The sequence below is a fragment of the Lagenorhynchus albirostris genome, chromosome 19, assembly GCF_949774975.1.
Source record: "Lagenorhynchus albirostris chromosome 19, mLagAlb1.1, whole genome shotgun sequence".
Taxonomy (NCBI): domain Eukaryota; kingdom Metazoa; phylum Chordata; class Mammalia; order Artiodactyla; family Delphinidae; genus Lagenorhynchus; species Lagenorhynchus albirostris.
In genome coordinates this window covers 17,478,379-17,505,331 of record NC_083113.1, presented here as the reverse complement: position 1 = coordinate 17,505,331, position 26,953 = coordinate 17,478,379, and the positions used below count along the sequence as shown (strand labels likewise).

Below are 26,953 nucleotides of genomic sequence, written 5' to 3'. Positions count from 1 at the left end.
AGAATTTGAATTGTCTCAAGCAGACCATTATGTCTCTCAGTCAAGCTGGCTATGTGAGACTTATCAGAAACATGAAAGTCCTATTGAAAAGCTTTACCGGACACCCAGTATTGTGTATTCTGGGAACTCAAATGTGTACCTTGATTTTTATCAGTAATGTCTATAACTCCAAAGGGAATAAAGGGAATAAGGTGTGTCCTGGCAAGGTTGCACGTGGTCTTAGTATATGTAGAGACACGTGATTTTGATTTATATTTTGGATATCTCTGAGGCAAGAGATTCCCAGAGTTTTTTTACCCTGATGGGGGCAATGGCCCAACAGTTTGTAATAAATGAAATGACTGGGCCATTTGTTGGCTGGGACATTTAGTGCTAAAATGACTGCCTGAAGTTCAGTCAATTGTATTGATCCATAGGTCCTAACCTTTATCAGGGTCATCCTGACTAAGGAATGAAAGTAGCAACATTCCACTGATTAAAAAAAACAATTAAAACCATCGATTTTTATGATGGTTCATAGTGTCATTTGTACAGTTTATGAAATCACATTGCTGTTCATTCAGTTAATCCCAAGGGGCTCTCCAGGTAGCCAAAGGGTCTGGAGCAAGAGTGACCTCTTCCAGCACTATGGCATCTGGCAAGGGACTGAGGAAAGGTGATACCACCCCCTCCTGGAGGTAAAATATACCAGAGATTCCAGGTTTGGCTCCATCTTGTCTTAAGGAGGTCTCAGTAGCCATGCCAACCTTGTGGGGTACTGCTCCCATGACCTAATGCCTAATTGGCAGCTGGGTATGAAGGGTCACAGGCTCAAGGTCTGTGAGAACCTCTGTTTCCAGGAGAGCTCAGTATGTAGTCAGTCATTTTGTTTCAATGCTGTATAGCAGAGGCCAAGAGGGGCATCTTCTTGCTTCAGAAGCTCTTGACCAACTTATGGCCATTATAGGTGGTCCAGAAACTCCAGGACACACGAGAAGAGGTTGCCGTGGCATCAACAGTGAAATAATCTTGGAGGGCACTAACAGATATGCCTGTTGATTTAAATTTGACATATTTTAGAGCCTTTGTTGGAGGGGGTCACATTTGAGGGGAATCATCCTACCTAGTGTTAAGGGTTACATGATGATAAGGGTTATATAGCTACAGTAAATAGGATAACATGATATTGATGCAGGGATTAAAAACACAGGTCAAGGACTTCCCTGGTGGCACAGTGGTTAAGAATCTGCCTGCCAATGCAGGGGACACAGGTTCGAGCCCTAGTCTGGGAAGATCCCACATGCCGTGGAGCAACTAAGCCCATTTACCACACTACTCACACTCTAGAGCCTGTGTGCCACAGCTACTGAAGCCCATGCACCTAGAACCTGTGCTCCACAACAAGAGAAGCCACCACAATGAGAAGCCCACGCACTGCAACGAAGAGTAGCCCCCACTCGCCACAACTAGAGAAAGCCTGTGCACAGCAATGAAGACCCAACGCAGCCATAAATAAATAAATTAATTAATTAATTTAAAAAAATAGGTCAATAGAACTATTGTTCTGAACCATTCTGAGAATCCAGAAATAGACCCAAACTTACCAAGTGATTTTTGACAAACCAACTAAATCAAGTAAATGAAGGCAGGGAAGTCTTTTCAACAAATAATACTGGAGCAATTGAACATCCATAGGCAAAAGAAATTAACATCAATCTAACCTCATGCCTTAAACAAAAATGAACTCAAGGTGGATCATGACTGAAATATAAAATATAAATGTATGAATAATTTAGTAGGAAACAGAAAAAATTGTCAGAACTGATGGCTAGGTGAAGGTGGTTTGTTTTTTTTAAACACATTAAACAAAAGAAAAGGTATCAGAAAAAGGATCTCGGTTTCCATATTTAAAAACTAGGAAAAGAGAAAAGCAAAGAAAGGAGAAGAAATAATATACTAAAGATCTAAATGGAAATCAATGAAGTAAACAGAATAAACTGCAGAGAAAGTCAGTGAAACCCAAAGCCTTAAAGAATAATAAAATAGGGACTTCCCTGGTGGTCCAGTGGGTAAGACTCCATGCTCCCAATGCAGGGGTCCTGGGTTCGATCCCTGGTCAGGGAACTAGATCCTGCATGCATGCTGCAACTAAGAGTTCGCATGCAGCAACTAAAGATCCCACATGCCACAATGAAGATCCCACATGCCGCAACAAAGACCTGGTGCAGCCAAAATAAATAAATAAATATCTATTTTTAAAAGCTATCAACAACAAATCTTTAAATAATAATAATAAAATAGACAAACCTCTAGCCAAGAGTTTATCAAATTAAAAAGAGTAAATACACAAATTACAATATCAGGAATGAGAGAAGAGACACCAATACAGATGTCATCATATAAGATAACCCGTATAGCCCTACACCTATTTATGAAATTAAATTTGGAATTAGAAACCTTCACACAAAGCAAACTTCAGGCATAAATGCTTCAGTGATGAATTCTACTAAACATTTAGAGAAAAAAACATACCAATTCTACACAGACTATTCCAAAAAATTGGAAAGACATGCTTTCCAACTTACTCTGTGAAGGTAACATACCAAAACCAGACAAAAGCATTACAGGAAAACCATAGACCAATATCCTTCATTAACATAGATGCAGAACCTGAACAAAATTTTAGCAAATCAAATCCAACAATATTAAAAAAGTAACATATCAAGAAAAAGTAATTTATACAAGAAATGCAGGGTTTGGTATATGAAAATTAATGTAAAAAAGATAAAACATACAATTGTAGTTGGGGGATCTAAGATGGTTCCCCAAATTCCTACTTTCCAGTATTCTCACTCTTGTGTAGCCCTCTTACATTTTACTAGAGTTGACCTATATGAATCATAATATAGCAAAAGTGAGGGCAAATCACCTCCATTTTAGGTTATAAAAGACACTGGTTTCCTTCTTAGTGCATTCTCTTGCTCCTGGATCACTTGCTTTATTTGAGAGTATCCATCATGATCATTCCTATGGAGACCCATGTGGCAAGGAACTGAAGCCTCCTGTCAACAGAAAAAAACCTTGGAATTGAATCTTGTAGCCTCAGGCAAGTCTTCAGAGACTACAACCCCAGTAGACAGCTTGCCTGCAATTTCATAGCGGATATTGAACTCTAACTGCCTACCTAAACTGCTCCCAGATTAATGTAATTTTTCTGAAAAAAATGTAAACAAATATGTAGTGACAGACAGCAGATCAGTGGTTTCCAGCAGATGGATGAGTACAGAGGGAGATTACAAAGGGCTCAAGAAAAACCTTTAATTTCATAGGTAGAAACATGTATCAAATTTTACATGTTAAATATGCGTAGTTTAGACTTGAGTAAGGCTGGATTTTTTAAGCTAAGAGATACTTAAAACTCATCATTCATTATTTTACTACGTTTTACTATTATCCATGCTTTAAGGTTATTTATATTTAATGTATCCCCATATGGTAGAAACAGAATATGATGCTGTGCTACTACACACCTTGCCCTAATTTCACATTCACAGACATCATGTTGTATCTTGAAATTGACTGTGTGGTAAACACTACAACTCAGAGCTTGATTTATTGTTTCATGTGAAGATTTAAGAAAGTAGAGAGTATGTTAATAATTCAGATTAAACTTAAAGGTGTATTGTGTCTGTCATTTTCCATTGGGTACAGCACAGAATTGCAAGGAAATATTCTTTCAGTACTCAAAAAATTTTACCCCATTAAGCAAATAAATTACTGACGTCATTGATAAATGACTGACATTCCAACAAATTTCTTTGCAGTTTCAATGTATTCCTGTTAATGAAAATAGAAATATCAACCAATGTTCATTTTAACAATAGGCAAAAGATATAAATGGACATTTCACCAAAGAAGATATATGGGTGGCAAATAAACATAAAAAAATGCTCAAAATTATGAGTCATTACAGAAATTCAAGGTAAAACCACAATGAGATTCTACTACTACATGCCTATTAGAATAGCAAACATTAAAAACACTGATTATAGCAGTTGCTGGTGAACATGTGGAAGAACTGGAACTCTTTATTCAGTGCTGGGTGAAACACATATGGTATAGCCGCTTTAGAACACAATTTGGCAGTTTGCAAAATTTTTAAATATTCACCTGCCCTGTGACAAAGGCATTGCACTCCTACATATTAACACAAGAGAAATAAAAGCATAGGCCCATATGAAGACCTGTACATTCATGGTCATAGTAGCTTAATTTGTAATAGCCAAAAACCTGTATGTCATTTAACAGAAGAAAGTGTTTAAAAATTGCGGTGCATTTGATTAAGGAATCTGGGAGGATGGTAGAGCAGGAAGCATCAGGAACTTGTCTCCCCAACTAGACAATTGTATTGACAAAATGTATCTCACATACCTATTTTGGAGCTCTGGGGTCTGTTCAAAGGCTTACAACTTCCAGACGAAAGCTGAAGACAGTAAATTGCAGTTTGGTCAATTTCAGCCCGTAGCACTGTAACAGCTACCCGTCCCCCACACACTTGCCCCATGGCTGGCAGTTCTACATGTGTCCCTGGAGCAGCTTGCACGCAGTTGATGGGAACCTGGGTGAAACCCTGCTCTTTAAATATTGAGGACTTGTGCTCTGATCTATTGCTGCTTCTGACTGCAGAGGTGAAGACACAGAAGTGTGCAACCATTTGTGTAAACGTCATTGCATTGTTGAAAGCCCCTCCCTCTCCAGCTGAAGCAACTTCCAGGGGATTTGCACCAGCACATATTCCCCCCTTCATTTTTCTCTTTTCTCCTTTTGGAAGCCAGATTTTTAGGGCTAAGACATTTCAAAGCAATCACATATACAGAGGAATTTAGAAAGTCATGACACATATAAAGGCACAAGCTCAGAAAAGACCCGAGAAGACCTTAAGTTTACACCTCAGGTTGATCACCAGCAGAGACAGCCTACAACAATTAAAAAATTTTTTTAAATAAAATGGCAAACCTTGCAGGGCAGAAATTGAGACACAGATGTAGAGAACAAACGTATGGACACCAAGGGGGGAAAGCGGCTGGGGGGGATGGGGTGGGTGTGGTGGTGTGATGAATTGGGCTATTGGGATTGACATGTATACACTGATGTGTATAAAATTGATGACTAATAAGAACCTGCTGTATAAAAAAATAAATAAAAAAAAAAGGCAAACCTTGGGGAAGGTGAAGAATCTGATTTCCAAAGTTACCAAATTATTAGATTCAAATGTCTAGTGTTCAACAAAAAATTACAAGCCATACAAAGAAACAGGAAAGCACAGCCCATTCAAGGGGGAAAAAAAGAAATCACCAGAAACTGTCTCTTAAAAAGACCTGATGGCAGATCTACTAGACAAAGACTTTAAAACAACTGTCTTGTAGATAATCAAAGAACTAAAGACCTGGAAATGGAAATGAAAAATGGAAATATCACCAAAGAGTGCCAGAAGAAGAAGAAAGGGGAAGAGAGATAGCTTGAAGAATTGATGACTCAAGACTTCCCAAATTTGATGAAAGATATGAATATAAACATCCCAGAGGCTCAATGAACTCCAAGAATGAACTCAGAGACCCAAATCAAAGCACATCACAATCAAACTGTCAAAAAACAGAGACAAAAAAATCTTTAAAGAAATGAGGGAGCAGTGACTTGGCACATTCAAAAGATACTCGATAAAATACCCACAGATTTTTCACCAGAAGCCTTGGAAGCCAGAAGGCAATGGGTATGTTATGTTCAAAGTGCTGAAGGAAAAAAATCTGTTAAACAAGAATCCTATATCTGGCAAAATTGTCTTTCAAATGGGAGGGAAGAATTAAGAAATTCCCAGATAAACAAAATCTAAGGGAGTTTGTTACCACCAGACCTGCCCAGCAAGAAATGCTGAAAGGAGTCCTTCACGTTGAAATAAAAGGACATTAGACTAACTCAAAGCTGTATGAAGGGATAAAGATCTCTGGTAAAGGTACATACGTTGGGCATTTTTAAAAACTACTATTATTGTAACTTTATAACTCCATTTTTTCATTTCTACATTATTTGAGAAACTAATGCATTAAAAAACAATTATTCTTTGTTTTTGGATATACAGTATATAAAGATGTAATTTTGTGACATCAATAACTGAAAGGGTTGGAGATGGAACTGTATAGGAGCAGAGTTTTTGTATGTTATTGAAGTTAGGCTGGTATAAATTCAAATTATAGTGTTATAATTTTAGGATGGTAACCACATGATAACTACAAAGAAGATAGCTATAGAATATACACAAAAGTAAATGGGAAGGGAATTAAAATATTCACGTTAAAAAATCAAAAACAGAAGAAGACAGTAATACAGGAAATAGGGGACAAAAAAAAGCTATAAGGCATATAGAAAACAAATAGCAAATGACAGAAGTAAATCCTTTCTTATCAGTAATTACTTTAAATGTAAATGGATTAAACTCTCCAATCAAAGACAGAGATTGACAGAATGGATTTTTAAAAAATGACCCAACTAGGGCTTTACTGGTGGTGCAGTGGTTAAGAATCTGCCTGCCAATGCAGGGGACACGGGTTCAAGCCCTGGTCCGGGAAGATCCCAGATGAGGCGGAGCAACTAAGCCCGTACACCACAACTACAGAGCCTTAGCTCTAGAGCCCATGAGCCAAAACTACTGAGCCTGTGACCCACAACTACTGAAGTGCACGTGCCTAGAGCCCATGCTTGGTGACAAGAGAAGCCACTGCAATGAGAAGCCCGTGCAACACAACGAAGAGTAGCCCCCACTCACCGCAACTAGAGGAACCCTGTGCAGAGCAACAAAGACCCAACACAGCCAAAAATAAATAAATAAATTAAAAAAATAAAAATGACCCAACTATATGCTGACTACAGAGACTAACTTTAGATCCAAAGACACAAGTAGGTTGAGAGTGAAAGGATGGAAAAACATATTCCATGCAAATAACTAAAGAAAGTGAGGTTGGCTATACTAATAGCAGACAAGATAGAATTTATTTAAAAAAGAAAAGTTACAAGAGCCAAAAGATATTTCATATAGCAATAAAAGGTTCTACGCAGCAAGCAGATATAACAATTATAAACATTTATGCACCTAATAACAGACCAAGAAATTATATGAAGCAAAAACTGACAGTTAAATTAAAAGAGTAAATAGACAGTTCTACAGTAATAGTTGGAGACTTTAATACTCTACTCTCAATAATGTATTGAACAACCAGACAAAAAAAATCAATAAGGAAACAGAAGACTTGACAACACAATAAATCAATTAGATCTAATAGAAATGTATGTAATACTGTACTTGACAACAGAAGAAAACACATTCTTCTCAAGTGTGCATGGGACATCTCCATAATAGACCATGTTATGCCACAAATTAAGGCTTAATTGATTTTAAAAGATAGATATTACACAAAGTATCTTCTCCAACCTCAACCAGATGAAGATAGAAATTGATAATGAGAGGTAAACTGAAAAATTCACAAATTTGTGGAAATTAAACAACATACCCTTAAACAATCAATGGAACAAAGAAGAAATCACAGAGAATGTTAGAAAATAATCAGAGATGAAAGAAAACAAAACGCACAGCACACCTAGAAAAACAATAGAGAAAAGTCAACGAGTCCAGAAGATGGTTCTTCAAAAAAGATTAACAAAATTGACAAACCTTTAGCTAGAATGACTAAAGGCATAAATTACTAAAAACAAAAATAGAAGTACAAACATTACAACTGATTCTACAGAAATAAAAAGGATTACAAAAGTACTATGAACAAGTGTATGAAAAAAAGTGGATAACTTAGATGAAATAGACAAATTCCTGGAAACACAAAATCTATCAGGACAGAGCCATGAAGAAAGAGAATATCTGAATAAAACTGTAACTACTAAGCAAAATGAATGAGAGGATTCAATGAATTCATTCATTTGAATGAGTGATCAAAAACCTCCCAACAACAAAGCTATGGACCTGAAAGCTTTATTGGTGAATTTTACCAAACATTTAAGGAAGAATTAACATTAATCCTTGTCAAAAATTTTCCAAAAACTTAAAGGATAACACATGAATTCATTTCCCTTGATATCAATGCCAGAAAAAGATACTACAAGGAAAGTATAGACCTATATCCCTTATGAATACTGATGCAAATATCCTTAGCAAAATACTAGCAGACAGAATTCAGCAGCATACTAAAAGGACTAAACACCATGTTCAAGTGGGATTTATTCCTGGAATGCAAGGATCATTCAACATATGAAAATCATCTAACACCACATTAACAGGATAAAGGGAGAAAACAACTTGATCGTCTCAATTGCTGCAGAAAAAGCATTTGACAAAATTCAACACTCTTTCACAATAAAAACACTCAACAAATTAGGAATAGAAGGAAACTACCTCAACATAATAAAAGCCATGTATAAAAAACCCACAGCTAATATCATATTCAATGGTGAAGAACTAACAGCTTTTCAATCAGGAGTAAGGAAAGAATGCCCACTCTCACCATTTCTATTCCACATAGTACTGGAAGTTCTAGGCAGAGCAATTAGGCAAGAACAAGAAATAAAAGGCATCCAAATTGGAGAAGAATAAGTAAAATTACCTTTGTTCACAGATGAAATAATCTTAAATCTAAAAAACCCTCAAGACTCCACAAAGTTACTATTAGAACTAATAAATTAATTCAACAAAGTAGGATACAAAACCAACACAGAAAAATCAGTTGCATTTCTATACACGAACAATGAACAATCTGAGTAGAAAATTATGAAAACGATTCCTTTTACAACAGCATCAATAAGAGTAAAACACTTAAGAAGTAACTTAACCAAGGAGGTAAAAACTTTATTTTAAAACCATAAAACATTACTGAAAAAAATTAAAGAAGACAAATAAATGGAAACATATCCCACATTCATGGATTAGATGACTGAATGTTGTTAAGATGTCGATTCTACCAAAAGCAATCTAAAAATTTCATGCAATCCCTACCAAAATCCAAGTAATTTTTTTTCTGCAGAAACAAAAATCTATGCTAAAATTCATATGGATTCTCAAGGGACCATGAATAGCTAAAACAATCTTGATAAAGAAGATCAATATTGCAGGACTCACATTTTCCAATTTCAAAACTTACTACAAAGCCACATTAATGTAAATAGTGAGGTATTGACATAAAGAAAAAAGTATAGATAAATGGAATAGAATACAGTCCAGAAATAAACCCTCCCATATACGGTCAAATAATTTTTGACAAAATCAATCAATGGGAAAACTGAATATCCACCTGCAAAAGAACGAAGCTGGACCCTTACCTTTCACAAAAATTAACTCAAAATAGATCAAAGACCTGAATGTAAGACCCAAAACTATAAAACTCTTAGAAGAAAACATTGGAAAATTTCATAACATTGGATTTGGCAATGATTTTCTGGATATGATACCAAAGGCACAGGCAACAAAAGAAAAAAGACAACTTGGACCTCATGAAAATTTCAAACTTTTGTGTATCAAAGGACACACTATCAACATAGTAAAAAGGCAACCCACAGAATGGGAGAAATTATCTGCAAATCACAAACCTAATAAGAGATTAATATCCAGTATATAGAATTTCTAAAACTCAGCAACATCAAAACACAAACAATTCAATTCAAAAATGGAGAAAGGACCTGAATAGACATTTTCCTAAAGAAGATATACAAATGACTAGTAAGCACATGAAACAATAGTTATCATCATGAATCATTACAGAAATACAAATCAAAACAAGATACCACTTCATGGTCATCAAGATAGATACTATCCAAAACAAACAAACAAAAAACAGAAAAAACAAGTGTTAGTGATGATGTGGAAAAAGTAGAACACTTGCTGAAAATGTAAAATGGTATAGCCACTGTGGGAAACACAATTTTTTTTCCTCAAAAAATAAAATATAATTACTATATGATCCAGTAATTCCACTTTCGGGTATATACCCAAAAGAATAGAAAGCAGGGTTTCAAAGAGATTCGTACACCCAAGTTCACAGCAGCATTAGTTACAATAACCAAAAGGTGGAAATAAATCAAGTATCCATTGAGGGATGAATGAATAAGCAAAATATGACATATACATACAATGGCATATTATTCAGCTTAAAAAGTAATGTAATTCTGACACGTTATAACATGGATGAAACTTAAGGACATTATGCTAAGTGAAATAAGCCAGTCACAAAAAGACAATATATAGCTCCATTTATATGCGATAACTAGAGTAGTCAAATTCCATTACAGAGAGTAGAATATTGGTTTTCAGGGGCTTGGGGAAGGGGGAAATAAGGAGTTATTGTTTAATGGGTATAGTTTCAGTTTTGCAAAATGTAAAGAACTCTGGAGATGAATAATGGTGATAGTTGCACAATATGACTGTACTTAATACCGCTGAACCGTGCACCTAACAATGGTTAAGACAGTAAATTTTATGTTGTGTATTTTATATTTTTTAATTAAAAAAAAGCATAAAAACTGTGGTATTCATTCAACAGAGCACTACTCAGCAGTAAAAGGAATGAACTACTCATACACACAGAATGGATGATTCTCAAGATGATTATGCTATATGAAAGAAAACAGACCAAAAATAGAGTACAAATACTTTATGATTCCAATTGTATAAAATTCTAGGAAAGGCAAACAAATCTATAGTGGAAAAAAAAGGTAAATCAATGGTTTCCTTGGGATGTAGGTAATGGTTCCCTGGGGAAGGCAAGGAGGGATAGTAAAGGGGCATGAGGTAGCTTTGTGGGTGATAGATAAGTTCATTATCATAATTGTGGTGTTGGTTCCCTGAGTGTATACATATTTTAAAACTTATCAAAGTGTACGCATTAAATACATACAGCCAATTATTCCATGAAAATTATATCTCAACAAAGCATTAAAAGAAATTGTTGCACATAAAAATCTGATCTCCTACTCATTTTGGAAAACTAGAAGATTTGGCAACCCCATATTGATTCTACTACCTCTCTCCTCATGTGTTGGCAGCAGAGATGGCTGGCTATGTCACAAATGCCTCATCCCTGGCGTACAGGATCTACCTTCTCTTAGTCCCCATTTTCCTGCCAACCCAGCAATGGCTTTGACATGAATAATGCAGAGAGCCTGCAGTATTCCACAAAACCTTTAGATAATTTGCTCTGCCGGTGACCTTAGTCATAAGGACAGAGGTCTGGAGGTCCTGAGAACTTCTGCAAATCCTGAATCCTGCAGTCACATTTAAGGGAACATTTGTGGATGCACTTTTAGAACAGGTACATTCCCTCTTGTTTGCCAACTGGACCCAGTAAGTCTTACAGTAGGTGACATATACTGGAACATTAGACATCAAGGGCATATAACTCCTTGGCAGGGGCCAGGTAAACAGTGTCTACTCAACAGTGCTAAGGAATAGGAGGCATCCCCAGTAAACAAGGGGCCCAACTCAGGCTGCTTCCAGATGCACTGGAGGTTGCACAACCTCCCCTTCCTCAGAGTAATCGCTGATTCACAAAAATTCATGCCATTCAGACCACAACATTAGGCCCACAAAGCCCTACAAGCTTCCCTAGGATGCCTTGGGTAGCAACACAAACGAGGCCAAATCTGGACTGAAAACTGCGCTCTGCCATCCTGCTCTTCCCTGAGGCAATAAATTTGGAGACCCCTTTGGTTTGGTAGACCTTAATTCTGTTCTCAACCCAATCCACAGTTATCAGAACACGGAAGATTAAAGGTGGCTTTATCAATAAGGCTCTTATCACCCAAACCAGAGCAATGTAAAGTAAATAGTTGTTAAGATGGGTAAGGTGGAAGCTGGATGAATCCATCATGAGCATCATACAAGATAAACAAATGTCCTTGAAAAAGGGAAACCTCTGCAAGCTGCCAGTAGAACCCAGCTCAGGTCTTCATGGCCAAAGATGGGTCATGTCCACAGCTAAACCAGTCACAGGGGGAGGGAATGACATCTTCCCATGGCCTCAGGCTACTCATGATTCCCTCCTGGAAAGAGGAAACAGAGGCCTGTCTTTTGTGAGCACAGGAAAGTGGCTGATGCACACTCTGGAGACCTGCCAGTGGGTAGAACTGAGACGACTTCTACCACAGACATTAGCAGTGAGAAAAACTCTGGCAAAGTTTGTGGTCAGAAAATGCAACCCTGCTCCAGAAAGCTTCCAATATATCTAGCATCCATTGGGAATCTCTCCAGCATAGATATTTGGATGAACAAGGTTCAACTTCTGGCTGACAGCTCCCTCATAAAGACCACTCTCAGAGTTAATCTCTAGTGGGTGCTGTCGTGCAGAAGAAGGAGGGTGCACATTCTCTGAACTCCTTTCTCTGGTGTGAATTTTTTGATGCCGGATGAGGGTAGACCTTTGGCTAAAAGCCTTTTCACATTCATTGCACTTATATGGCTTATCTGGTTTGTGAACTTTCTGGTGCTGCCTCAGATTAGAACTTTGTCTGAAGGTTTTCCCACATTCAAGGCACTCATAAGGCCGCTCACCAGTGTGAAGTCTCCGATGGTTATTGAAGCTGGAGCGTTGGCTAAAGAATTTCCCGCATTCAGGGCACTGATAAGGCCGTTCACCAGTGTGAAGTCTCCGATGGCTATTGAGGCTGGAGCTTTGGCTAAACAGTTTCCCACATTCACTGCACTCATAAGGCCGTTCACCAGTGTGAACTCGCTGATGTTTCATGAGGTCGGAGCTTCGGCTGAAGGCTTTCCCACAAACGCTGCACCCATAGGGTCGTTCACCAGTGTGAACTATCTGATGTTGAACAAGTCCATCAAAGTGGCTAAAGAATTTCCCACATTCATTGCACTTATAAGGTTTTTCTCCAGTGTGAACTCTCCAATGTTTAATAAGGCTGGAGTTGCAGTTGAAGGATTTCCCACACTCGCTGCACTCATGAGCACTTTTACCTGTATGAACCCTCTTATGATGAATGAGATTGGAACGTTGGCTAAAGAATTTCCCACATTCACTGCACTCATAAGGCTTTTCTCCAGTGTGTACCCTCTTATGTTGAATAAGATTGGAGCTTCGGCTAAAGAATTTCCCGCATTCGCTGCACACATGAGGGCTTTCACCAGTGTGAACTCTCTGATGTTTGATGAGACTGGACTGCTGGCTAAAGAAAGTCCCACATTCACCACACTCATAAGGCTTTCCTCGATTGTGATCTCTCTGGTGTTGAAAGAGGCCAGCGGCGTAGCTGAAGAATATCCCACATTTGCTGCACTCATAAGGCCTTTCTCCAGTGTGGGTCCTCTGCTGAACAAGTGAGGATTTGTCACTGAGAGCGTTCTGAAATTCACTGCGCTTCTTACGGCATTGCATAGTGGGAAAATCCACCACGCCTTCGGAGCTGTGGTGTGGCTCCACTACACGGGGAGTGACCTGGTGCTGGAGAAAACCACATCTGGACACAAAGGCCTTCCCACTCTCCCTCAGTGTGAAAGGTTTCTTTGATGTGTCATCTCTGCAGCTCTTCACAAGCGAGGCGCTGCTTTCGTTCCTTGCGATAGGCTTGTCCACGTTCTGCTGCATCTGTGGTTGGTGAAGGTTGGCATTGAACTTGAACTCTCTCCTGTATGCCTCACATACATGTGGTTTCTGCCAGGGATGTGTTGCCTGGTGTTCAGCTGGGTGCACAATGTCTTTCAGGTGTAGGCCACACAGGTCACAGGGGTAGCCTTTCTGGGTGGATGGAACCACCTTGGGATTCATGTCCTGTGACACTTCTACAGAAACACTAAGCTCAGCAGGTGACTCCTCACCCTCTGTTCCATGGCAAAAATCTGAAAGTAGAAAAATGCTGGTGACAACCCAATCACAAATGCAAGTCTGATACAGGAATGAGTCCATGGGATTATTGGCAAGATGAAAGGCCTGAGGTCAGGATAAGGAATCGTCTTCTCTAATGTGCTGTGCCTGGTAAGGTCACGAAATAGGGGAGGCCTTACCAGAAGCAAGGACACAAAGATGTGCACAGTATCAGGTGGAAAGGCAAGTCTCCTCCTCACTTCTCTACAAAGGCTTTTCAGGGGAGCCCTGGCTGCTGGTAACCCATGAGGACTGTGCAGAAGGATGTGTTCAGGCCCGGGAAAATCTGATTGCAACTGGCTAGCTGGTGTTCAAGGACTATAAGAGGAAATGTGTACATCGCATGACATATTAAGTGCAGGTCCACATTGGAGAGTGCTGCAGAGGGAGCTGTGGAAACAGTGAGGGACACAGCCAGGGGCCCCAAGTCAAAGCAGAAATGACAAGTAGGCAATGTGTCAAGAACAGGAAAGGAAAGGTAGAAGAGATATAAGGCTTTGGCACCAAAACAACGATGAACACGAGAAAAGTGGCAGGTATGATCTGAAGACAGTAGTGATGTCTCATGGTCCCCCATCTCTCACTTACCTGAGCCAGGCCCTCTATATGCCCCTCTTGCCATGGCTGACGTCATGTCCACTCGGTCAGGCACCCAGGGCTCTGCCCCCATCTCCAGCTGGGCAACTACATGAGACCTGAAAGATGTAAGTCCTAAGGGAAAGACAGGACAGGTAAGGGGCAAGCACTTGTCCTGGTGAACTACCCCACAACAGACCACAGGAAAGAAAACAAAATATTACAAAAGGAACACACAAGGGAGGTCTAGCAGGAACATCTCAGTGGTCATAGCAAATAGTAACCACCAGTACCTAGAATTCCTGGCAGTCAGGCCTTAGGAAATGTTAGTTTTAAAGGAAAAGAGCAGAACAGAACTGTCATAGATCTGGACGATCACCCAGGCGGGCAGTGGCGGAGTCAGATGGGATCCACTGGTCTTCCTTCTGGGACCCTTCCCCACAAGGCTTCAGGGCAGCACGTATTGGGGCTGCTTGGGGAAAGCGTGGGACCCTGCACACAGCTGAGCTCTGGAACCCACCGCACATATACCAGAAAGGGGGGAGAGGGGGACTTCCCTGGTGGTGCAGTGGTTAAGAATCCGCCTGCCAATGCAGGGGACGTGGGTTTGAGCCCTGGTCCAGGAAGATCCCACATGCCACGGAGCAACTAAGCCAGTGCGCCACAACAACTGAGCCTGCGCTCTAGAGCCTGTGAGCCACAACGACTGAGCCCACGTGCCACAACTATGGAAGCCTGCGTTCCTAGAGCCCGTGCTCCTCAACAAGAGAAGCTACTGCAAGGAGAAGCCTGCACACCTCAATGAAGAGTAACCTCCACTCTCTGCCACTAGAGAAAGCCCGCACACAGCAACGAAGACCCAATGCAGCCAAAAATAAATAAATAAAATAAATAAATTTTTTTTTAAAGGTGGGGGGGAAGGAAGCAGTGCCCACGGTCCGGCTGTGGGACGGAAAAAGCCTCTTCTTGGGAAAAGAGGATGGGCAGAGATGAGCTGAGGACACCTGGGTGGGTGTGAAAGCCTTACCCAGTGAGGCTATCAGTGCAAAGTTCTCCAGCATCACATCGCAGTACAGGAGTCTCTGAGCCTCATCAAGGAGTCCCCACTCCTCCTGGGAGAAGTAAATGGTCACGTCCTCAAAGGTCACACAGTCCTGCCATGATGGGGACAGTTCATTCCATGATCAGCTTCTCTCCTCAGGACTCCCTGTCTATCCCCTGTTCACCCTCCTCCCCAGCTTCCCAACTCAGAGGAGATCCCAGGCCCTGGTTCCATGCCTTCTATGACTGCTTTTTCAGCCCACAGCAATGCCAGCAATGCTCTGGGCCTGAAGTGCAGGGCCCCTAGTGTCGCCGATGTCATGCCTTACAGATACAAACAAACATGGGCCCATAGTCCCCAGTACCAGGGCCCTGGGGGCAACAGCTCACATGCCCTCCCCACATGCATATCACTCTTTGGACTGTATATTTCCTCAAACCCTGGACCTCACCACTGCAACCCCATTGTTGCTGTACCCCCTCCCCATCCCAGCCCACATCATAGCCATCTCCATGCGCTATCACTCTTTACATGGTATTGCTGGGGCTCAGGGTAGGCCACCCCAAAATGTGCCTCAATGTCATATTGATTATTTTGAATTAAATTTACTTAAGAAACGGCCAGCACAAGGGGGACACTCCTTTCTGTCTCCCTGAAAGCAAGAAATGAATCTCTCATGTAAAAGTAAATGAATGTCTCGTGTAAAAGGGTGTCTTTCTACCTCAATCTGGAGGTAGAAAGACACCCTTATCACCAAAGATAGGGATTTTGGGGACAAGAAGCCTATATAAACAAACTTTGTTACTTCTTTAATTTACTACCTGAAGCCCAAACTCTGTTTAGATTTTTCACTAATTGGGTACCCAAAACCCAAGTTTCTCTGTCTAGTCAATTCCTCACAAATTTATTGTTTTTTTTGTCCAAAAAGTATAAAAGCTGCCTGCTTTGGCCACTTCTTAGGTCCCATTTCTATGAGAGGTCCATGAGCAGGAATTAAAATTTGTTTCCTTTTCACCTATTAATCTGTCTTGTGTCAATCTGATTATTAGTCCAGCCACAAAATCTCAAAAGAGGGGTAGAGGGGGAAATTCCCCTCTTCCTGACAGTTGGTGAGCCAGGCAGGTGGCTGGCTGGAGCCTGCTTCCCGCCCTGAGGATGCTGTAGAGCTGGGGGCATCTGACAAAGACTGCAGAAGGTAATGAGATTTCTTACCCAGTCGGCCTCCCGGCTCTCTGCCTGCAAGTTCTGGTGGGAGGGAAAGTGGTGAGACTCCCCTTTCTCTGTCTCTAAATTTAGATTAGCAGGAGAAAATATTTGTGGAGCTGGTTAGTTCCCTGTATTAGTGACTTGGGAATCCTCATCCTTCACCTCCCAGAGATGGTCACTGTTTTTCTCTGTCTCTGTCTGTCGTGTTGTTTGTCACGAGGAAGAGCCAGAGGGCAGAACACAGGCATAGGCCCTATGAGCCTGCTGTTCAAGCCAGCCTCACACACTGGGGAATTAGCAGTTCTCACCAGACCGGCATCTGTTTAGACAAACTTTGCTCTGGGTTCTTATTTTTTGCTGCGTTGGGTCTTTGTTGCTGTGTGTGGTGGCTTCTCTTGGCATGGGCTCTAGGCGCACAGGCTTCAGTAGTTGTGGTGCACGGGCTTAGTTGCTCCGTGGCATGTGGGATCTTCCTGGACCAGGAATCAAACCCTTGTCCCCTACATTGGTAGGCGGATTCTTAACCACTGCGCCACCAGGGAAGTCCTGCTCTGGGCTCTTTATTAAAAAAAAAAAAAAAAAAGACGAGGTTTTTTCCTTCCATCTTGTTTTATGTCCTCAGAGCTTGGCTTTGTGTCCAGTGAGAATACTGTCTCTGGTCTCTACCATCCAGAAGGTGCATTTACTGGGGTGTATCTGGTGGCCAAGCTCTTTGTCCGGCTATACCAGCTCTCAGGGGACTTTGTCATTAGGCGTCCCAGTCCATAACGGGCCTCTGTCATCACAACCTTCATTAGTTGTTAGTGCTGGAAAAGTCCCATTCCAGTAGTGCCTGCCGGATACCATAAATTATCGGTTTTATGGCTGGAGGCGCCCCAGATTTTTGTGGAACACTGGAGACACCATTTTCCCTACACCATTCTCACCACCTGTAGCAACAAAGGAGTTCTACCTTCTTAGACTAATTCTGGGAGTGGGCTTTTTGGATCTTGTGAGGGCTATATACTCTTCTTGTGAGATGCCTCTTGCATCTTTGGTTAAGCCATAATAAAACACTTATTGGCTTCAGTCACTATGTGAAAATATAAGATCCTACTTGTCAATGGCCAGATGATAGATCCTTTAAATTGGCTATATTTAAAAGGAAAAGAACAATTGAGAGCTCTCATAATAAACAGCTGTCATACTGGTACTTATGGGAGGACCAAATTCTCTATAAAAAGAAAAAAAAGGTATAATGACTAGTCTTAGAGAATCCCTTATTAAGATAAAAAAAAAACAGAAATTAGCCTTAAAACAAAAATCCAACATAAATTCTCCTTCTTAAAAATCACCCCATCTTCTCAGCAATTTTCCAGGCTCTCCTACAAATAATCAGAAAATAAATGGACTGGAGGCCAATATTTAAGAGTTTATAGAAACAACTGTCTTTGTCTTACAAAGCTTGTCTTATGAAGCTCTACAAAACCAGAAGTACAACTCTAGAAACAAGTCAAAGTCCATCGAACTTTACTCGTCCCAAGGTCTCACCTAGTCCTCTCAAAATGCTTGCAGATATTATAGTAGATCAGGATATTGGCGCAAACTTGTCCTGTACTTAAGAAAAACATTTAATAATAATTACCGGAAGACCTATGATAATAGACAAGTATACGCCAAAACATATTTTCTTTCTCTGTCCCTTCAAGTTATGTCATGTATTTGAATGTAAACACAGCCCACAGAGCCTGATCCTGAGCCTGGACTAATTCAATCAGTAAAACCTGAAATTAGAAGAAAAAAGAGAGAGAGGCTTTTTCAAACACCCACTGTTAAAAGGACTTTCTTGCTCAAACTCTAATAAGTCACAGCCTCCCTAGAATTGCTTGTCAAGGACAAATACAGATCTTAAAAGTCTTCTACACAAATAATAAAAGACTAGCTAGCTGAGCAAATAACCTAATTCATTCCAACTGTTACTGATAAACTAGTGAGTTTTCTATTGTACCTGATTCATGACTAAAGTTTTAAAATAAGATCTATGAGATCTCTGGTTGAGTTTATCTATATGTCCATATGTGTATGTTACCTCTGGATGGCACTGCCAAAATTAATCTGTAAAAGAGCTCTATTTAATTGGCTTAAAGACTTTTTTATATAAAAAGTCTCAAATATGTAATAAAAAATAACCCAAACGTTTCTCATAATCTTTAGTAAATAAAAGCTACTTGTTGGTTAAATTAATACACGTATATCTTCAGAGTTAGCATTAAATGTAATGTAGATAAACAACCTTTGTTCTACCTGGGTGTACTAGTCAAACGGGCTAATGTTGTCTCTTTTGCAGTTTGTCAGCAAACAAACAAACAAGATAATGACTAACTGCTTTAATGTCTCATGAAATTTTCATGAGTAATCTGATTGTTAAAAATAAATTGAACAGATATAAATGTGATGAGTTTTTAGGTGAACTTTTAGACAATAATTGTTTTATGATATGTCCATTTAAATAGTTTCCTAAATCTGTTTGGTAATTTATACCCTTAGACTTTTGCTACGTTAACTTAAACGATGGGAATTAACTGGATGTCTAAATCATTTCCAAATACGATAAAGTATTGAAACATTAGTTTCTAAACAAGTCTAAGTTTATACCTACTTGTTGCCTCTTGATAAAGAGAAACTAAGTATGTTTGGCTCTAGTAAATATATCTTGTGCTTTATTGAAAGATTGTGCTATGAAATAGCATGTTTCTAGAAATTATAAAATGTATTTATGTTTGTCACACCACAAAATGTTAATAAAGTTTACAATTGTTTACTTGTTTGTTTTCACTAAAAAATTAAAATTTCAAAGGATTAGGATTCCAATTAATATATGTGGTTAAAGCTGCAGATATAATAAGGGATAAGAAAAGGTATGGAGACATTTTTATTAAGGAAAAAGAAAGTGATTTTGTCCTAAAGCTGGTTAGTTCTAAATGGGAAAGAAAACAAGGGACAAACTAAAATGGACAATTTTAAGTTTGTGAATAAAGAATTCTTTGGAAAGGAATTTTATGTGTGGTCATGACGGAACAAGATTAGAATGAATTTAATTATGTAAATAAGTTTTAATATCAAAGTAAACTGGTACAAAATTGGAATTTGTTTTTCTCTCTGTTAAAAGAACAAAGTTTTTTTGGTTGTTTGTTTTTGTTTTCTATTGGTCTGCTCTTGATACTTTAAGTAATGTGCCTAGAAAAAAACAAAGATCTTCTGTCTTGTCAAAGTAATTACTTATGTTCTATGTCTTTATCAGGTCTTTGATTCAGTAAGTAAGCCCAGTCTTATTGCTATTAAAAGACCTGAATTTTGCTCAGAACTATATAACCTTCTATATTTGCCTAAGAAGTCTTTAATTATTACTTTGGTTAAATGGATAACGAAGCATTGCTTCACGGCAACCTACTTAAGTCAAATATTTTTTGATATTTTTGACAAACTTCTCCCAAATCAAATTCTAAATGAAAACTTTTTGACTTAGAACTAACATTGAGACGTGAGATATTTCAGGGGCCCTCTGAAATACCCTCAAAGATTTATTCTCTCGCCTTATAAAAAGATATTAAACTAATTAGGTGTATTTAATATGTTAAATTATATGGAAACTGTTGTCACATAAGAAGTCATGTTAAGTCTCCTTTATGTTGTGTCTGTATAGGTATGTATTCCAAGTGTTCCAGAAATTATGTGAAATTTCTGAAGTCATATATGTCCTGGCATAAAATGTTATCTGTCATCAGAATGGAGACTCATACTAAAGGGATTGAACCCAGGTATCAGGGAAATGCACTGACTGTCATGCAAAGGCAGCAGCAACAGAATCTGTAAAGACTGTGGCACATGAAGATAAAATCCATTCCGCTTCTGCAAAAAACCTGACCCCTTATTGCCAGATTTTGCCATTCTGATGTCCTTGTACCATGGCAACAGTCTACTTCTGAATAAGAGAAATTAAAATGGGTAAACAATAGCTGTAAATTAAATGAACAGTCAGGGCTATGGGAAACCCAAGATGGCTACTTGGTTCTTCCCAGCTCCCTGGCAAACCTCATTTTTTTTTTTTTTCTTGCATCCCTTCACCCACCATAGTGTCTTTAAGATGCATTTAAATAGACATTGGCAGGAAGATTTCTATAAAATTGCAAAAGCAGCCTACCAGCAATGTCTGACCTGTCAAGTCCATAACCCTGGGGAAAAACAATTTTTGTCCCCAGAAGCCTCAGACATTTTCTCTCTGGACTTCTTTGAGCACCTGCAGCTGTACTTCATTCAACTGCCACTACGTGTGGGTTATCAGAATGTTTTTATTATTACATGTATGTTTTCCGGATGGATTGAAGCCCTCCCTTGCTACAAAGCTGATGCCCTCACAAGGGCAAAGAAACGGTTTTTAAAAATGTGTTTTCCATTTGGGTATACCTTCCACAATCTCCAGTGATCAAGGCATCCACCTTACGGGGCAAATCATATGAGCCTTAAAAAAAAACCTCACAAACTTCATGGAAGTATCACTGTTGCTCTCATCCTCAATCATCAGGCAAAGTTGACAGAACTAACGGAAGAACTGGACTCAGAGCAGAACAAGAATTAATTACATGGGATTGAATGAACTGATGAATATGATTATAATTTTTGTGACTTTTTGTTTAAAATATTACTGATTTTTTAATCTTTTGTTTTCCAAATACAAGGAAGTTTTTTTTTAAAGATTTACAGCAATTTGGTAAATTATACCTTTGTAAGCAAAAATAAAACATTTATCTTTTTCCCCCTACCTGATCTCTCCAGAATTCAGAAACTCTCCGTGAGTATTATTTTCTTAGCAATACAGTTACTTGCCTAAGTTCAATAAGAATCTGTTCTCTTCATAATAGGACACAATTAGAAACACTGGTTATCTTGCCAAGGCTTTGACTGGAAAGTCATATTTGAGAGAGACACATGTAGACTCAGATATGACCAGACAGCTTGAAAGAACTAAGATTGCCTTTACTTTAAAATTATTTTTTTTTTTTCTTTTTGGCTGTGCGGCTTGCGGGATCTTAGTTCCCTGACCAGGGACTGAACCCGCGCCCTAGGCAATGAAAGCGAGGAGTCCTAACCACTGGACCACCGGGGAATTCCCAAAATTGACTTTATGGGCCCATCAAATCCTTTGGAAAAGCATCCTGGTACCTTGCTAACAGTGTTCCCAGCGCCTTACCACGTGAGTAAGGACGGTCACTTCTGACAGGCACAGGAACCTCAGGATATTTGGGGGATCTCAAGAGAGGAATTCACCCAATTCTATAGGTATCACAGGCAAGTCTGATGATAAGTCTGACGTGGCTTCCTGGCCTCGAGAGGCTATTAAGAGTTCAGTCTGGAAATTCCTTATGAAAAGTTCCAGCAAAGCAGATTCAGAAGAGCCTATATGGCTAAGCCCTATTCTTGCTGGACCTGTATAAATAATCAGGCCGAGTTCATGGAATCTAGACTTACTCTGCAAACAAATTCGTCTTGATTTGGCTATCTTTGGTAGAAATGAGAGTGATTTTAGAGAACAAAATTATGTTTCAATAGAAACCATAATGCACACTTGTATATATGATTCTAGTGCTGTTAGTTTTCAGTGAGGCTTTGTCATTTACCTGAAAACTGGTCTGGATCCTGAATTATTCTAGTTTCCTCCAATATCTGGCTACAACTCTTTAATGTTTCCAATTTTTTCTCACCCTTCTGAGCTGGAATCACTGAGAACTAAAACTGAGTGTGGAATCATTGAGTTGGAATCACTGAGAACTAAAATTGCCCTTTTCCTGAAGCCCTGCAAATTGAAGCTAAACGACTTGATAAACTGCAGAGAAATTGCCACCACGGCTCACATTTAAACTATCCTCGTGCCTTTTACTGTATGAGCCACTCAGAAAGTTTTCCTCAACACCTGGTGACATCAGAGACATTTCAAACTGCAAAAGATGCTTCAACCCTGACATCTAGAAATCTTCTTGACTGACTGCATCCTGGTCTATAAACTGGTTGATAATCTGCTCTGATCATTAACCTTTGTTTTTCTTTTGATTCCCTAGAAATGTCTCCTATTAAATACTTGACTGCTTGCACCATAGGCCTAGCTCTGGAAGCCCCCCTGCATCACTGCCTCCTAAAATAAGGTATAACTGTTGAACTGAACTAATCTGTTCTCAGAACTAAGAAAATGGTTCAATGAACTGTAGGACTCCACTAACCCATTCTCTCTCTCCACAGAGGACGATTCAGAGGAGGGAACTGTCAGACCCGAGGTAGGCCTCCCCTAAATGTTTCTCAATGGCATATTGATTGTTTTGAATTAAAGTTACCGAAGAAACAGCCAACACAAGGGACACTCCGACCCTCCTTTCTGTCTCCCTGAAAACAGGAAATAAATTTCTCACGCAAAAAGTGCACTCCCTGCATCTGGACATAAAAAACATCCTTATTTGGACTTCCCTGGCGGTCCAGTGGTTAGGACTCCGCGCTCCCCATGCAGGGGGTCCGGGTTCCATCCCTGGTCAGGGAACTAGATCCTGCATGCAGCAACTAAGAGCCCGCATGCAGCAACTAAGACCCGGCGCAGCCAAATAAATAAATAAATAAACATTAAAAAAAAAAAAAAAAAGAACACCCTTATTGCCAAAGATAGGGAATTTGGGCCAAGAAACCTACGTAAATAAAACCTGTTACTTCTTTAATTTACTACCTGAAACCCGAACTTTGCTTGGCTTCTTCACTAGTTGGGCACCCAAAACCTAAGTTTCTTTGTCCAGTCAGTTCCGCACAAATGTATTGTTTCCTTGTCTAATAAGTATAAAAGCTGCCTGCTGTGGCCACTTTTTAGGTCCCATTTCTGTGAGACCTTCATGTGCATTAAAATTCGTTTTTCTCCTGTTAATATTACTTTTATTATTAGTCCAGCCACAAGAACTCAAAGGAAGGGTAGAGGAGGAAGCTGCCCCCTCCCTGGCAGTCCGGAGAATTCTTGGCAAATACAGCCATGATCCCATCCTGCCCCCAGACCTTCTGTGGCTCCCACTGCCAAGGGCAACATCCACCCTTGATGTGAAGGCCTCCCCACTCGGCCCCGTTCTTGGCTTCAATCCAAGCCACCCAGGACTACATCAGATGCCCTTGGCCCTTTTCTTCTGTCCCTTCATCAGTCACTCATTCAAAAGCCAACCTCTCCGGTCCTCCTACCCCCCACCCACCAGGGTCTAACGGCTCTCACATCTTGCCCCATTTGCCCCTGAGTTGATTCCCCAGCCCGACTGAAAATCCCCAGGCCCCCTCAAGGGTCCACAAAGCCCTGGTGAGAACGAAGATGGCTGAATGAGCACCAGCCCAGGCCTCACTGAAAAATGACCTCCAGTACTATGAAGTCTCAGCCCCCCTTCTCGTATCTATGCCCCCAGGAAAATTTGGCCACCTGCCAGACCCACCTTTCCCTACACACAGCCCCCTGCCCAACCACCACCATGAACACTAACTCTCCCTCATCTGTCTTTATGATGCCAAACAAGCCAGCAAGATACCCCGTTCTCAGTTCTCAGGCCCCACCCTCCCCCTTCCCCCTAACATCACTGCCACCATGACCTGAAGTTTCACCCTCCTAAATCCGACACACCCTTGCCCACACACCAGATGCCACATCTTGGTTGTTTCTTTTTTTGTTTTCTTTCTTTTTTTTTTTCTGGCCACGCCGCACGGCTTGTGGGATCTTAGTTCCCCGACCAGGGATCAAACCCGCCCCGCCCCCTGCAGTGGAAGCGTGGCGTCTCAACTACTGGACTTCCAGGGAAGTCCCTTGATGTTTCTAACTGTGAAAATAAAGACCAAGCAAATGAGAACAGCAAAGGCTAATTACTCTGAGTTTGCTATAGAAAGAGAGCCAACCGCTTATGCGCTGGCACAGACTCAGAGGCAGGCAGAGGAGCGGGAAAGCTTTAGAAGTGGAAAAAAGGGAAGGCTTCAGGTACGCCCTGTTGGCATGGGGAAGCTGTGGGCAGGCTAACTAGGCGCAAGGCATCCTATGTGGTTGGTTAGGGGTGCATATTTGGCTTTCCCTGGTTGGTCCTATGTTGGAAGTAGGAACAAAAATTAGAGGAGTTGTCAGCTATTAAGCCCTGGTCTTTGGGGGCCAATTGTTACAGAAGTTACTGTTTAACTTTCTGGATTGTCACTAGAGATGGCAATCTGGCTTCCTGCCAGGCTAACTTTCAGCAGGATGGCTTCCTGGGTTGTTTATTGTAGATAAGAGGGTTGGTTGCCTGGACAGATTGCTGCAGGTTGTGGGTCAGAGTTCTATTTTATATATAGTCTTTCAATTGTCCCTTTGGATATTTGGTGTCTCATAACCTAAACTAAGTCTCCCCAGAACACCATAACTGTGTGTCTGGCTCCTCAACCTTCAGCTTCACGCAGGGGTCCCTGGAACATCAGAGTTCAACATGGCCAAAACCTAACTTCTTCTGTTTCCACTGAAAATTCCTCCTACAGCCAACTTCCCCTTCTCAGTTGATGGTTCATCCATCCTTCCAGCTGCTAAAACCCAAAACCATCAAGTCACCTCTTTTCTTTGTCAGCCTCCACATCAGAAAATCTGGTCAGACTAGCTTAAAAGACACACCTAGAATCCAGTCGCTCCTTCGGCCTCCAGCCAACTGCCCTAGTCACATGGGCTGCAGTACCGCAACAGCCTACTCCTTGCTCTCCCCGCCTTCACCCTCAGCCCGCAGTCAATTTTCCACTCAGCATCCATAGGGCCCTGCTAAGACCGAAGTCAGATCGTCTTCCTCCTCTGCTCTGAACCTTCTGTGGCTCCCAACACTCTCAGTAGAGAGCCCCAGCTCCCCACCCCGCCATTCCAGGGCTGACTTCAGCCCACCTGCTCTCTGAACACTCCCAGGTCAATCAGGCATTTGCACGTGCTGGTTCCCGTGCCTAGGAAACCCTTTCCCACCTCATCCCACTAGAGTTTAGAAATGGGAACTGCTCTCTATAATCCGTGGCCTGGATTCAGGACCATAGGCTGGGAGGGACTGCTCGCCCTCTCAAACCCTCGGAGACCCGGGACTCAAAAGCTGAAAGATGAAAACGAAGTGAAGTCGTAGGGCAACGCCCATCTTTGATACCCCGGCGCCGGGCACGTGAGGGTGGGGGGCTGAGCGGCTGAGGGCCTGAAGCCCATCCACTCACCTTCGCCGGGTCCATCAGCGCCGCCGCCGCCATCGCAGCCCGTGGACGCAGGGGCCCTAAGAGGCGGGCGACCGAGGCGGGTATCGCGGGCTCAGCCTAGCACCGCCTCGCCTTGCCCGGGGCGAGGTGGCACTTCAGTCTCCCCGGGGTCAAGGGCACCCAGAGCCCGATGCCGCCGCTGGGGCCGCGGACAGCGCGCGGCCCGGCGGGACCCTGGCGGACACCGCGTCCCAGTGGCTCACGACTAGTTCAAAGGCGCGGAGGAGGGTCCTGGCCTCCCTGTCCTTCCCCGCCCGCTTCGGAAAACCAGCTGGGAAGAGCGTAGTACTGGCTCAGCCCCGGGGCCACGGCTCGGGGCGCACCGGCCCGGGGAAATGACTTGCTGCGCTGAAACGCAGGAAGTTCCGGCCCCCACCTCCTCGGCCCTAAGAAACGACACTCCCCGGGGCTGTCATTGGCCCAGCGCCAGCCGGTGACGCACCGGCACAGCCTAATAGACCGTGTTTTCTGTGCTGCATCCGGCCAGGCTGGTCGGGGGCGGCGGGGGAGAGGCGGGAGGGAGGCAGGCGGGGCAGGAGAGCGGACCTTGCTGGTTGACATTGGCCGAGCTGCACCGCGAGCTGCACCTCCTTAAGGGGCTGTCCCCAGGCCTCTGGGGCCAAGTCCCGCCCGCCCTCAGAGGTCTGTAATATGAGACCCCCTGGTACCTGTGTGGGCGTAGCTGGCCCCTTTACCTCTCAGGCTCCCGAGGACCCTAATTCACATGGAAAAATGAAGCTAATATCTAATTTACGGGTTCTTTGTGTACTAACATTAAATGTTGCTCTAATTCAGTGCATCTCAAACCCGTAACGTCAGCATCACCTGGGAATTTGTTTAAAATGCAAGTTCTCAGGCAATAACCTAAACCTAGACACTTAGAAATCATCCTGGGGGCGGGACCCAGCCTTCTGTGTGTCAACAAGCCTTCCGGGGGACTCCAGTTTAAGGAAAA

General features: G+C 41.4%; 1 protein-coding gene across 7 annotated transcripts in view; it reads right to left on the bottom strand.

Moving 5' to 3' along the window:
* Nucleotides 1–26,332, bottom strand: part of ZNF792 (zinc finger protein 792) — a 30,395-nt gene extending 4,063 nt beyond the window's left edge. For 2 of the 7 annotated variants that reach the window (XR_009536975.1, XM_060130458.1), the window contains exons 1-5: nt 25,960–26,332; nt 15,505–15,631; nt 14,490–14,612; nt 12,578–13,876; nt 4,411–4,462 (exon numbers count right to left, since the gene is read on the bottom strand). Coding sequence is in view for 5 of the 7 variants with exons in the window: in XM_060130458.1 (XP_059986441.1) it covers nt 4,443–4,462; nt 12,578–13,876; nt 14,490–14,612; nt 15,505–15,631; nt 25,960–25,992 (1,602 nt within the window). In the remaining 2 variants the exon portion in view is untranslated. Of the gene's footprint in view, nt 1–1,950; nt 2,199–2,602; nt 3,042–4,410; nt 4,463–10,667; nt 13,877–14,489; nt 14,613–15,504; nt 15,632–25,959 lie in introns of those variants that run through there. The other 5 variants (XR_009536976.1, XM_060130459.1, XM_060130456.1 and 2 more) reach the window with 5 other exon arrangements.
* Nucleotides 26,333–26,953: the final 621 nt, after the last annotated feature.